Source organism: Macaca thibetana, chromosome 1 (assembly GCF_024542745.1).
Source record: "Macaca thibetana thibetana isolate TM-01 chromosome 1, ASM2454274v1, whole genome shotgun sequence".
NCBI classification, from domain to species: domain Eukaryota; kingdom Metazoa; phylum Chordata; class Mammalia; order Primates; family Cercopithecidae; genus Macaca; species Macaca thibetana.
In genome coordinates, this window is record NC_065578.1 from 34995228 (window position 1) to 35008794 (window position 13567).

The following is a 13567-nucleotide window of genomic DNA, read 5'->3' on the forward strand; positions in this document are numbered from 1 at the left end:
TCTCTGAGATACTATTATTTCAGGTTTGCCAGTGAAGACACACAGAGATTAGAAAGATAGGAGAACCAGGACAAAGTAGAAGCTATTTCAGAAAAGGCAAAGTAAAGATCATGATTTTCTTTCTTTTTGTTTTTTTCTCTTTTGGAGATGGAGTCTCGCTCTGTCACCCAGGCTGGAGTTCAGTGGCATGATCACGTGATCTTGACTGTCTGTAACCTCCATCTTCTGGGGTCAAGCAATTCTCCTGTCTCAGCCTCCTGAGTAGCTGGGACTACAGGTGCACGCCACCATGCCTGGCTAATTTTTTTGTATTTTTAGCAGAGATGGGATTTCACTGTGATGCCCAGGCTGGTCTCAAACTCCTGAGCTCAGGCAGTCTGCCCACCTCAGCCTCCCAAAGTGCTAGGATTACGGGCGTGAGCCCCTGCACCTGGCCTTAAGGATCATGATTTTCAAGGAACAAAATTTGAGTACAGTGGCCAATGCTAAACAAAGCCAGGCGTGTAAACACTGAAAATTCACCATTACACATGGCTAAGAAGTTGATGGCCCAGCCTGGCGCAGTGGCTCACGCTTGTAATCCCAGCCCTTTGGGAGGCCAAGGTCAGCAGATAACTTGAACCCAGGAGTTTGAGACCAGCATGGCCAACATGGTGAAACCCTATCTCTACTAAAAATACAAAAATTAGCCATGCATGGTGGTACACGCCTGTAATCCCAGCTTGGATTACTTGGGAGGCTGAGGATTGTTTGAACCCAGAAGGTGAAGGTTGCAGTAAGCTGAGATCATACCGCTGCACACCAGCCTGGGCGACAGAGCGAGACCGTCTCAAAAACAAAAAAAAAGAAGTCAGTGGCCTGATAAAAATAATTCACATATGAAATGACTACCAAGATGGTGTGTAGTAAAATGCTCTATATGAGCTGGGCGCAGTGACTCATGCCTGTAATCCCAGTACTTTGTGAGGCTGAGGCAGGCAGATCACTTGAGGTCAGGAGTTCGAGACCAACCTGGCTAACATGGTGACACCCTGTCTCTACTAAAAGTGCAAAAATTAGCTGGGTGTGGTGGCACGCTCTTGTAATCCCAGCTACTAGGGATGCTGAGGCACGAGAATTGCTTGAACCTGGGAGGTGAAGGTTGCAGTGAGCAGAGATTGCACCACTGCACTCCAGCCTGGGCAACAGAGTGCAACTCCATCTCAAAAAAGCAAAAATGCTCAGTATAGATTTTATATTATAAAGTGTTAAAATTTTGGCCAAGTGTAGTGGCACATGTGAGGCCTATAATAATTCCAGCACTTTGGGAGGCCAAGGCAGGAGGAGTGCTTGAGGCCAGGATTTCGAGGCCAGCCTGGGCAACATAGGGAGACCCCTTCTGTATGAAAAATGTAAAAATTAGCCAGATATAATGGTGTACACCTATAGTCCTAGCTACTCAGGAGGCTGAGGTGAGAGGATTGCTCACTTCAGGAGGTAGAGGCTGCAGTGAGCCATGATTGAACCACTGCACTCCATCCTCTGGGTGATAGAACAAGATCTGTATCTTTAAAAAAAAGAGAAGAGTATTAAAAATTTATCCTGACTGGGTGCGGTGGCTCACGCCTGTAATCCCAGCCCTTTGGGAGGCCAAGGCGGGCAGATCATGAGGTCTGGAATTCGAGACCAGCCTGGCCAACATGGGAAATCCTGTTTCTACTAAAAATAAAAAGATTAACCAGGCATGGTGGTGCATGTTTGTAATCCCAGCTACCCAGGAGGCTGAGTCAGAAGAATTGCTTGAACCCGAGAGGTAGAGGTTGCAGTGAGCCGAGATCACACCAGTGCACTCCAGTCTAGGTGACAGAGTAAGACTCCACGTCAAAAAAAAAATCTGTTCTACCCAGCACTTTGGGAGGCCGAGGTGAGCAGACAGATCACTTGAACTCAGGAGTTCAAGACCAGCCTGGGCAACATGAGGAAACCCCATCTCTACGAGAAATACAAAAATTAGCTGGGCATGGTGGCACACTCCTGTAGTCCCAATTACTCAGGAGGTTGAGACAGGAGGATGGCTTGAGCCCAGGAGGCAGAGGTTGCTGTGAGCTGAGATTGCACCACTGCACTCCAGCCTGGGCGTCAGAGCCAGACCTTGTCTCAAGAAAAAGAAAAAAGAAAAAAGATCTAAAATATAATCCCTCTCTTCTCTATTTTGCATACCTTAAAGTTTATCTTGTTGCCAAGTATTTATTGGCTACCTTCTCTGCTAATAACCACAGAGTTACAAAGATAAGTTAGAGATTGAAAGGATTCAAAGAGAGACTGCTAGCTGTTTTTGTTGTGTTTTGTAAACCTCTGGATGATTTTGACATTTTGTTATACTTTAGCAATCTTCTTTCTGTCTATACAGTAGTGACACATTCATTTATTGTAGCCATGGATAATGTCAGTCAACTTTTGGGGAAAATATTCTTTCACGTTATCTTCTGTAGAGTAGAATAATATTTTTCGTTCTGTCTTTTGAGAGCAGAGAATTAAGAGGTACCTAATAAAGCGAGATGGAGGTGGATCTCTGTAAGCTTATAGTAATTACAACTCATAGGAAAATAATTTGCTGTCCTCTTTTTTACATTAAAGTTTCTCTTTCCTAGCATTTTTCTGCTGTATAAGTCAGGTGATAAAATGGGACTTAATGAAATTAGTATTAAATTTTACTTTATAGTCTGTGCACCAGAGCATGATGGAGTCAAAAGAGTTGGTATCAGAATGTAGGAAGTAGTGATTGAGGAAAGGGTAGTAGGATAGGCTGTACCCCTTTAGAAGATCTAATATATGCAGGTAGATTTCATTTTTGGAGTAATTACCAGTTATTCTTAAGGATTCTTAAATTCTAGCTTGACGTTCTAAAAAACGCACCACAGTGTAATTCTGCAAGTATTCTTTTCTTCTCAGACTAAGGTTATTATTGAAAGGAAGCCACTGAAGATTGGTTAGACGTTGTTATCCGTGTTTACTCAGATTTTGTTTCCCAAATTACTTTCCCAATCACTGTTTTAGAAGTTAAAATATTTTATGTATTTTTATTAGTCTAGTTTTACTACTTATGGTAAACTAAGAACTGGTTTAACAATATACACTTAAATATTTTGCTAAAAGTACTATATTTGAACAAAAGATTCCACTCCTAACCCTGTTGTTATAATAAAAGACTAATGTCATAAAATATAGAGGAAACCCAGTTATCAGTTTATGTTGATTATCAGAATTATTCATTTTTTGTGTTAATTTACTATATTTGATGCTAAAACATTGTAGTGTATTCATTTGTTATTTGGAAGACTTCAGTATAATTCTTAAAATATATTTGTGAGATAATTATGCTTAAATTTTAATAGAAAAATATTATACATGTTTGCTTTTTTAATCTCCAAATTATTTTCATTAATATCCTATTTGGTTCCCGAGACTGTTATCTCATTTTTATTGATAAAGAAACTCAAATCAGAGAGGTTAAATAACTTTCTTAACAACTTAGTGACAGAATGGGACTAAAAACTCATGCCTACTTTTTTCAGTACTTATATTATCATATATTTTAAAAGTTTCTCAGTTTGGTAGTTTCCCAATTCCAAGTTTCATTGTAATTCAATAGTACCTTTGCTACTGTAGCTGACTAGATGGCTTAGGACACTAGATAAATTACTATTTTAAAGAGTTGTTTTCTCTAGTTCCACATGCTTACCTGTTAAAGATTCTAATAAACTACGCTTTTCCATAATGTCCTTTAAGATAAGAAATGAGAATTTGCTCTCCCTAGGTTTGTCATTTTGTTACCTTGCACACTAAAATATGCTGGATGCCTATATTCCCAGTTACTCAGAAGGCCAAGGCAGGAGGATCACTTGAGCCCAAGAGTTCTAGGTTACAGTGAGCTATGATCACATCACTGCACTGGAGACTGGGCAACAGAGCAAGACGTGGTCTCAAAAAAAAATTTTTTTTTTCGCTAAAAGTCTAAATATATGAATCTGGCCAGGCACGGTGGCTCACACCTGTAATCTCAACACTCTGGGAGGCTGAGACAGGAGGATTGCTTGAACCCAGGAGTGCGAGACTAGCATGGACAACATAGTGAGACCCCATCTCTTTAAAAAAAAATTCTAAATATATGAATTAATTGCATCATATTAGTGAGAGGTTAAAAAAATAATAACTCGTGGCCCTCATGAAAGATGACTCTCTTTGTAGCATAGGTTTTGTCAGTTATGAACTTAAAAAACGTCGAGTGAAAAAATTGACCAGTATACTATAGAATTCCAATACTTTTTCCTTAGGACTCTGAATTAAATTGTCAAATGTAAGTGTAATTATTCATAAGAGTAATATCTAATGCCATGATATGATTTACCGTGATAAAATTTACAACATTTCATTATTTGGTATTTTTAAAATTAAATTTTACTATAAGAGGGTATTGCGGATATTTCATTTTAATCTTAAATTTGTATCTTCCCTGACAGTTGGTCATATAGCAGCTCTTTGAACAGTTCTAGCAAAGATGAACTCAGGTACTTTATAAGGTAGTGTAATTTACTTTTGAATAACTGGTGGTTAGAAAATCGTGAAAATTTTGCTCCAAAATCTGTCTAATGTTCCAACTATTTTTCCTAGTTCTTTCTACCCAATTTTTCACATGACAATCTATCAAAATAGCCAAAGACTTATTCTGTAATTTTCTTTTGAGTCTTTCCTATTCCAGACTAAAAATCCTTGGTTTGATTTATTTTTACTCATATTACATGATTTTCTATCAGGATTGCCTCCTTCTCGTTATATTTGAATTTTTTAGGGTCTTACATTTTTCACAAATTCAACAGAGTACTCCAAGATGTAAAATGATCTGTTTTAATATATGGTGGGATAGTTACCTGCCTTATTAAGTGGGTTATCTGAGTACTTAAATATATGCAACCTCAGTTTTTTTACTTTTGAGGAAGCCACATCATACTGTTAGCTCATTTGGGGCTTGTAGTCATTTAGAGCCCTTCTCCACAGCAGCAGTGGGTAAGTTGAGATTTTCTGATTTGTTCTTACTACAATTGAAGTGTTCAGACATAAGTGTTTAGGTATTACAGTTACCCTTATTATGTTTCTTCTTCATTTTGTTCCTTGTTGTAGTTAGTAGCTTTTAACATACTAATTTATGTTTTTAACATGCTAGTCATGTCCTCCAAGTATGTGTTGTTGGAGGTTTCTTAGCCAACAGGTATTTATTAATTACTGTATGTAGGGCACTAGATATGCTTCCTTTCTGTATGGTATTGATAGTTTCCTAAGGTAGAAAATTATTCCAGTGTTCAAGTATGCTTAGAAAAAGTAGGAAACTTACCCTGCCCCATAATAAACACTCTAGTAGTAGTGAAAACATATGGTACTGGCCAGGCGTGTTGGCTCACGCCTGTAATCCCAGCACTTTGGGAGGCCGAGGCGGGTGGATCACAAGGTCAGGAGATTGAGACCATCCTGGCTAACACGGTGAAACCCCATCTCTACTAAAAATACAAAAAATTAGCTGGGCGTGGTGGCAGGTGCCTGTAGTCCCAGCTACTCGAGAGGCTGAGGCAGGAGAATGGTGTGAACCCAGGAGGCGGAGCTGCAGTGATACGAGATCGCGCCACTGCACTCCAGCCTGGGTAACAGAGCGAGACAACGTCTCAAAAAAAAAAAAAAAAAAAACATATGGTACTGGCACAAGAACAGACAAACAGAACACTGGGACAGTATAGAGAACTCAGATTGATTTATATATGAGAAGTGAATGAGATAAAAATGCCATTACAAATTGATTAGTTAAGTACAAGCTTGATTTAGTAGGTGGCATGAAGAAACCTGCTCACTAGATGGAGATAAATAAAATTGGGTCCTTGCTGTTTATAAAGAAGGACCAAAATAATGTAGACAAAACTATAAAGTTAATAAAACATGATTTATCTTTCTGACTTAGTATTAGGAAAGTATTTCTTAATACCTCAAAAGCTTGAAGTCATAAGTGAAATTTAATTTGACGAAGTTCTCAAATTCATTAGTAATAAGAGAAATCTAAATTATAACATTCTTTTAGTTTATACCGATTAGGCTAACAAAAATTAGAAAGCAAAGCTAGATAATGCTACATGCTGGCTGGACACAGGGAAATAGGAGCCTCAAGGAGTGCCGATTAGTGTAGTCAGTCTTGAGAACAATTTGACAGTTCATCATTTTCTTGATAAGATTCACTTTGACCTAACAGTCTGTTTCTGGGTCTATAAGCAGAGATTAATTCTCACATGGGTTCGTAAGGGGACATGTAAGGAGATAATTCATTTCAACATTGGTTTTGATGACTGGCGATTAAAGATACTGTGAATCTGCAATGCTGCGGGAGTGGATAGACAACATGTGGAGTACTTTGCATCAATCAGAAACAATGAACCAAGTCACTGAAATTGTATACAACCAGTTTTTTACAGATTAAATCTTTAAAAATAATAAAAATAGATATACTATAATAAATATACCACAGCAACATCAATAGGTTTTAAAACATCTAATGCAGAGGGTAAAAGGAGGAAAACATAGAAATAGAAGAATGTTTGTCAAACAAATTAGAAGAATAACTTCTTGGTAAGGGGAAGGGGGATAGGATATGGAGATGGAAAGAAATGAATCAGTTAGAAGAGAGGTATTATACAGATGATGATAACACACTGTGAACTGAGGAGTATGATTAAATATTTTGTACCTGAGGAATAAAAGTGGGACTTGGGAACTTATTTAACAGTGAATGTAAATGGGGTTGGAGTTTAAAAAAAAAAGACTAAGAACATAAAAAAGAAACTTAAAATAATCTAGGTATGAGGACATGAGGCTTTTCTTTAGGATTGTGGAAATTGGGAATGGAAAGTAAAGGACTGGCATAAGAAATACTGCAAAGACGTGGTGTCCACAACCAGTTGGGTGCAGAGATGAGCCAAGTTTTGAATCTGGGTAACTGGGAAGATGGAGATACTATTAGTTAAAGAGGAGTAGCAAACAGAAGATAACCACATTTAACTCTGACGAGATGTGTTGAATTCAGCTTAAGATATATTCCATTGGAGGTTCCAGCATTTCATTGAGGTAGGTTATTCACTGATAGAGCATTTATTGAGGATATACTATGTGTTAGGCATCAAAGCAGGATATATATATATATGGGTTTTTTTGCCAAAATTGTAGCAAAAAAATTGTATATGTGTATATATATATCCTGCTTTGATATATAAGTATACATTTATGTATGAACATATGTATGTATTTTAACTTATTTTAAGTTCAGAGGTATATGTACAGGTTTGTTATATAGGTAAATTTGTGTCACAGGGGTTTATTGTCACCCAGGTATTAAGCCTAGTACCCGTTAGTTATTTTTCCTGATACTCTCCCTCCTCCCACCCTCCACCCTCTGGTAGACCCCAGTGTCTATAGTTCTCCTCTGTGGGTCCATATGTTCTCATCATTTAGCTCCCACTTAATAAGTGAGAGCATGCGGTATTTGGGTTTCTATTCCTGCGATAGTTTGCTAAGGATAACTCTAACTCTATACATGTTCTGCAGAGTACATGATCTTATTCTTTTTTGTGACTGCATAGTATTCCATGGTGTGTATGTACCACATTTTCTTAATCCAGTGTACCATTGATGGGCATTTAGGTTGATTCCATGTCTTTGCTATTCTGAATAGTGCTGCAATGAACATACATATGCATGTATCTTTATGATAGAAAAATTTATATTTCTTTGGGTATATACCTAGTAACGAGATTGCTGGGTTAAATGGTAGTTCTGTTTTTACGTCTTTGAGGAATTGCGACATTGCTTTCCACAATGGTTGAACTAATTTACACTCTCACCAACAGTGTATAAATGTTCCATTTTCTCCACAACCTTGCCAACGTCTCTTATTTTTGACTTTTTAATAGTAGCCATTCTCACTGGCATGAGATTGTATCTTATTGTGGTTTTGATTCATATTTCTCTAATCAGTAATGTTGAGCATTTTTTCATATGCTTGTTGGCTGCATGTATGTCTTCTTTTCAAGTGTCTGTTCATGTCCTTTGCTGTCTTTTTGATGGTTTTTTTTTTTTTTTCTTGTAAATCTGTTTAAGTTAAAGCAGGATATTTTTTATTCCTAACATGTTTTGGCCCTACTATTTCAGTCTCCTCCATTTTGATCCTTAGAGTGATTTGGTTGGGTTTCCTAGAATTGGTAAGGTTGAAATTATACCAGTTTACTGTTGAGTAAAAAAAAAAAAAAAAAAAAAAAAAGACAAAATGGTTAAAACATCCCAAAAAATTAGATCTGTAAAATTTCACCTAAGAAACCAGCACTTTAAGAGGCTAAGACGGGCTAAGGCGGGTGGATCACCAGGTCAGGAGTTCAAGACCAGCCTGGCCAATATGGTGAAACCCTGTCTCTACTAAAAGTACAAAAATTAGCTGGACGTGATGGCGCATGCCTGTAATCCCAGCTACTTGGGAGGCTGAGGCAGGAGAATTGCTTGAACCCAGGAGGCGGAGGTTCCAGTGAGCCGAGATCGCACCACTGCACTCCATCCTGGGTGACAGAGCAAGACACTGTCTCAAAAAAAAAAAAAAAAAAGGAAAGAAAAGAAAGAAACCAGATTTAGTAATAATGGCCACAAAGGAAAACTTAAAATGGCAGAAAATCATTGAAATTTGCTTTGAACTAAAAAATGAATAGGTGAATCAAGTATTTGTTGTAAAATTTACTCTAGAAGAGACTTGATACTGTTTTCAGTAGTTCTAGTAAAACAAAATTGAAAAGGGTGGAAAAAAATAGAAACTTTGTGCCATGTAGAAAATCACTCTGGGTATCAAGTCAGCTTGATGTTTTTGTTGTTCCAGAAAATGCTGGGTTCCTGCCCCACTTAACTGAGTTAGATTTGAATTTTTTTTTTTTTTTTTTTTTTTTTTTTTGAGACAGAGTTTCACTCTTGTTGCCCAGGCAGGAGTTCAATGGCATGATCTTGGCTCACAACAACCTCTGCCTCCTGGGTTCAAGCGATTCTCCTGCCTCAGCCTCCCAAGTAGCTGGGACTACAGGCGTGCGCCACCGTGCCCGGCTAATTTTGAATTTTTGGTAGAGACAGGGTTTCTCCATGTTGGTCAGGCTGGTCTGGAATTCCCGACCTCAGATGATCCACCCACCTTGGCCTCCCAAAGTGCTGGGATTGCAGGCATGAACCACTGTGCCTGGCCTTGAATCTTTTAAATTAGTTTTACATTATATCAATACTATGTGAGTACATTCTCATTGTAATATATTTAGATTTTATAAACAAAATAAAAGCGACCCTGTGATCCTGTCCCTTCCCTCTCTAGAGGTAACCACCATTTGGAATATATCCTTTCAGAGATCTTTACTCTGCTTTTACAAATGTGTGTACAAAAAATAAATGTTGATTTGTGAAAATTTGGTATTCCCTATATAGTCTGTAAGCTTTAAATATATAAGTCTTGGCCGGGCGCGATGGCTCAAGCCTGGAATCCCAGCACTTTGGGAGGCTGAGACGGGCGGATAACGAGGTCAGAAGATCGAGACCATCCTGGCTAACCCGGTGAAACCCCGTTTCTACTAAAAAATGCAAAAAACTAGCCGGGCTCGGTGGCAGGTGCCTGTAGTCCCAGCTACTCGGGAGGCTGAGGCAGGAGAATGGCGTAAACCCAGGAGGCGGAGCTTGCAGTGAGCTGAGATCTGGCCACTGCACTCCAGCCTGGGCGACAGAGCGAGACTCCTGTCTCAAAAAAAAAAAAAAAAAAGAAAAAAAAAAAAAATATATATATATGTATGTATATATAAAAGTCTTGAATAGCTTTCTATGTCAGTTACATTGGATCAAATGTTTGCTGGATAAAAATGGAGGTTTTATAATATCCTTACTAGCTAGGTACTATAAGGATGGGAGGAGAAAGGAATACAGGTATGTTTGCTGCTCTCAAGAGGCTCACAGAAGAATTGAAATATATTATCATTATAATAGAAAAAGTGTTCTAATAGAGATATGTACTAGGTGCTTTTTTAGTACAGAGGAAAGAGTATCTACTCTTGGAGAAAGAAGTGAATATGTTAGGGAGTGCTTAGAGATGGTGAAAGAGATTTTGAATCCGTTTGTAAGAATATTTTGCAGGTCAAATGTGTCCTGGAATTAAGTAATATGCTCGCTTCATTCTTCTCTGTCTAGTGAAATGTATGCCATCTTTTGGCAATAATCAATCTTTTTGGTGTCTTAAGCCAGGGTTCTAAAAGCAAAATCTTTATCATATTTGAGTGTCTTTTAGAATTTTGACAGCCTTAAACAGTGGCAGAAATTACTTCTGTTAATATTTTTGTATTTCATCTTGCAGAGGATTATGTGAATGTATTGTTTCCCTTCTTTAGGGAGGTGGTTGACTCAATGGTTCAGCATTTTAAAGTAACTATATTTGGAGACCGTAGACCAGTTTATGATGGAAAAAGAAGTCTTTACACCGCCAATCCACTTCCTGTGGCAACTACAGGGGTAAGATATGCATTCCTGTATTGGAAAGGTATATTTTTAAAGTGTCTCCTTTTGCACGCATTTATTACCATTTTTATTACAATCCATATGTATGTGAGTATTTATCACTGATTGTTTTTAACTTTTTGTTTTGAAATAATTTCAGACTTACAGAAAAGTTGCAGTAATCATGCAGAGAACTCTTATACACCCTTTACCTAGATTCACTGAGGTTCTGAACATTTCCAAGTTTGTTTTATTTATTTTTCTTTCTCTCTTGTACATATATACTTATTTTTTCCTGAACCATTCACAAGTAGGTTGCATATACCGTGCCCCATTAATATTTATTTTATTTTATTTATTTATTTTGAGACAGGGTCTCGCTTTGTCACCTAGGTTGGAGTGCAGTGGTGTGATTTCGGCTCACTGCAACCTCCGCCTCCCAGATTCAAGCGATTCTTGTGCCTCAGCCTCCTGAGTAGCTGGGATTACAGGCACGTGATACCTCTCCTGGCTAATTTTTTGTATTTCTAGTAGAGACGGGGTTTGCCATGTTGGCCAGACTGGTCTCAAACTTGACCTCAAGTAATCCACCTAGCTCAGCCTCCCAAAGTTCTGGGATTTTGGGAGCACCACCATGTTTGGCCAGTATTTAATACTTGAATGTATATTCCTAAGAACAATGATAAAAACCCTTGTACAGTTATCAGGTTCATTAAATTTAACATTGATATGATACTTTTATTTAATCAACAATACAAATTCCGGTTTTACCAATTTTTCCAATGATGCCCTTTAGTATTTTTTCCCCCTCTGTTACAGAATCCAGTCCAAGATCATGATACAAATACCATGTCTTTCTTTCCCCAGCCTTTTTTTTTTCTTTCATGACAGTAACATTGTTGAAGATATAGGCAAGTTATTTTGTAGAATGTCCCCCAGTCTGGGTTTGTCTGATACTTCCCCTTGATTACATTCTGGTTATGCGTTATTGGCAGGAATGTTATATAACCATTCTTTCCTTATCATATCAGGAAGTACACAGTATGTATTTGTTCCATTATTGGTAATTATTGGTGATGTTAACTTGGTCAGTTGATTAAATTGGTGTCTGCCAGTTTTCTCCTATTGGGGTATTCTTTTTCTCCTTGTAGTTAATAAGCATCTTATAGGGAGATTCTTTTTGTAATTGTGATAAAACATATGTAACATAAAATTTACCATCTTAACCATTTTAAGGTACATTTCAGTGGTATTAAGCACATTTACATTGTTGTATAATTATTATCACCATCCATCCCCAGAATTGTCTTTATCTTACAAAACTGAAACTCAATATCCATTAAACAGTATCCATTGCTCCCTCCCCTCAGCCTTGGCAACCACCATAGTACTTTCTGTCTCTGAATTTGACTATTCTAGGTTCCTCATGTAAGTGAAATCATAGATTGTTTGTCTTTTTATGACTAGCTTGTTTCACAGTTTATCCACATTTTTGCATGTATTAGAATCTCCTTTTCAAGGCTGAATAATATTCCATTGTATATATATAACACATTTGGTTTATCCTTTCATGCATCAATGGACCCCTTTTGGCTATTGCAAATAATCCTGCTGTGAACATAGATGTAAAAATGTTGAACTCTGCTTTCAGTTCTTTAGATATATACCCAGAAGTAAATTGCCAGGTCATGTGATAATTATTAATTTTTTTGAGAATCTGCTATATTGTTTTCCAGAATGGCTGCATCATTTTACATTCCCACCAACACAAAGAGTTCCAAACTCTCACTTCCATGCCAACACTTGTTTTCTGTTTTTTGTTTTGTTTTGTTTTCTAATAGTAGCCATCCTAATGGGTGTGAGATGATATCTCATTGTGGTTTTGATTTGCATGTCCCCCAACAATTAGTGATGTTGAGTATAACTTTGTAGGCTTATTGGCCATTTGTATATCTTCTTTGGAGAAATGTGTAGTCAAGTCCTTTGCCCATTTTTTGAACTGAGTTGTTTGTTTGGAGTTTTGGGTAGTGAGTTGTAGGAGTTCTTTACTTTTAGATTTTTAATTTTTTTAGCTAAACTGATGAATACCATTGTAGGAGTTCTTTATATATATTCTGGATATTAACTTCTGTATTCTGGATATTAACTATTTATATTCTGGACATTAACTTCTTATCAGATATATAATTTGCAAACCTTTTCTTACATTTCACAGGTTGCCTTTTCACTCTGTTGATTGTATCTGTTGATACACAGAAGTTTTTAATTTTGAATGGGAAATACTTTTAAGGATCCCGTTGTTCATTAGATTCTGATTATTCTTGCTTGGCAACTGATTATTCTTGCTTAAAAGGATTATTACTATGTAGAAGTGATGATTTTCTAATTCTGTCATTCCTTCTGCATATATTCATTAATCTGCTGTAAGGGAGAATTATTTTTTTTCACTCTGTTTATTGATTTCACTGCCCAGATTGTCCCAGATTTGGCCGGTGGGAACTCTTTTAAGCTGACTCCTATGTCCTTTTGAAATGACATTTTTTGGGGAATACAGTCCTGCATCACCTAAAACAATGAGGATATGCTCTGAGAAATGTGTCCTTGGGCAATTTTGTCATTGTGCTATCATCACAGCATATACTTACACAAACATAAGTGGTATAGCTTACTACATACCTACACCATATAATATGGCTCATTGTCGCTATAAACCTATATAGGATGTTACTATTCTGAATACTGTAGGCACTTGTAAGACAGTGGTAAATATTTGTGTATCTAAACGTATCTAAATATAAAAAGGTGCAGTAAAAATACATTGTAAAAGATTGTTTAAATGGTACACCTGTATAAGGCAGCTTCATTATAATCTAATGGGACCACCATGTATGTGTGGTCCATTGTTGACCAAAAATCATTATGTGCTGCATGACCCTACTTCATTACTTTCTGGCACAAGATGTTCCTGGTTTATTTTATGTTTTCTCTGCTGCAGTCCTGC

The 13567-nt window shown here is 37.3% G+C and overlaps 2 protein-coding genes across 7 annotated transcripts in view; one reads left to right on the forward strand and one right to left on the reverse strand.

The window, feature by feature from the left end:
* Positions 1 to 13567, reverse strand: part of PSMB2 (proteasome 20S subunit beta 2) — a 623524-nt gene that overhangs the window by 373452 nt on the left and 236505 nt on the right. The window lies entirely within an intron of this gene.
* Positions 1 to 13567, forward strand: part of LOC126959105 (protein argonaute-3) — a 235011-nt gene that overhangs the window by 118308 nt on the left and 103136 nt on the right. For 5 of the 6 annotated variants that reach the window (XM_050798061.1, XM_050798066.1, XM_050798073.1 and 2 more), the window contains one exon: positions 10461 to 10581. The exons of the other annotated variant lie outside the window; for it this stretch is intronic. In XM_050798061.1, the coding sequence (XP_050654018.1) occupies positions 10461 to 10581 (121 nt within the window). The remainder of the gene's footprint in view (positions 1 to 10460; positions 10582 to 13567) is intronic. 6 annotated transcript variants of the gene reach the window in all.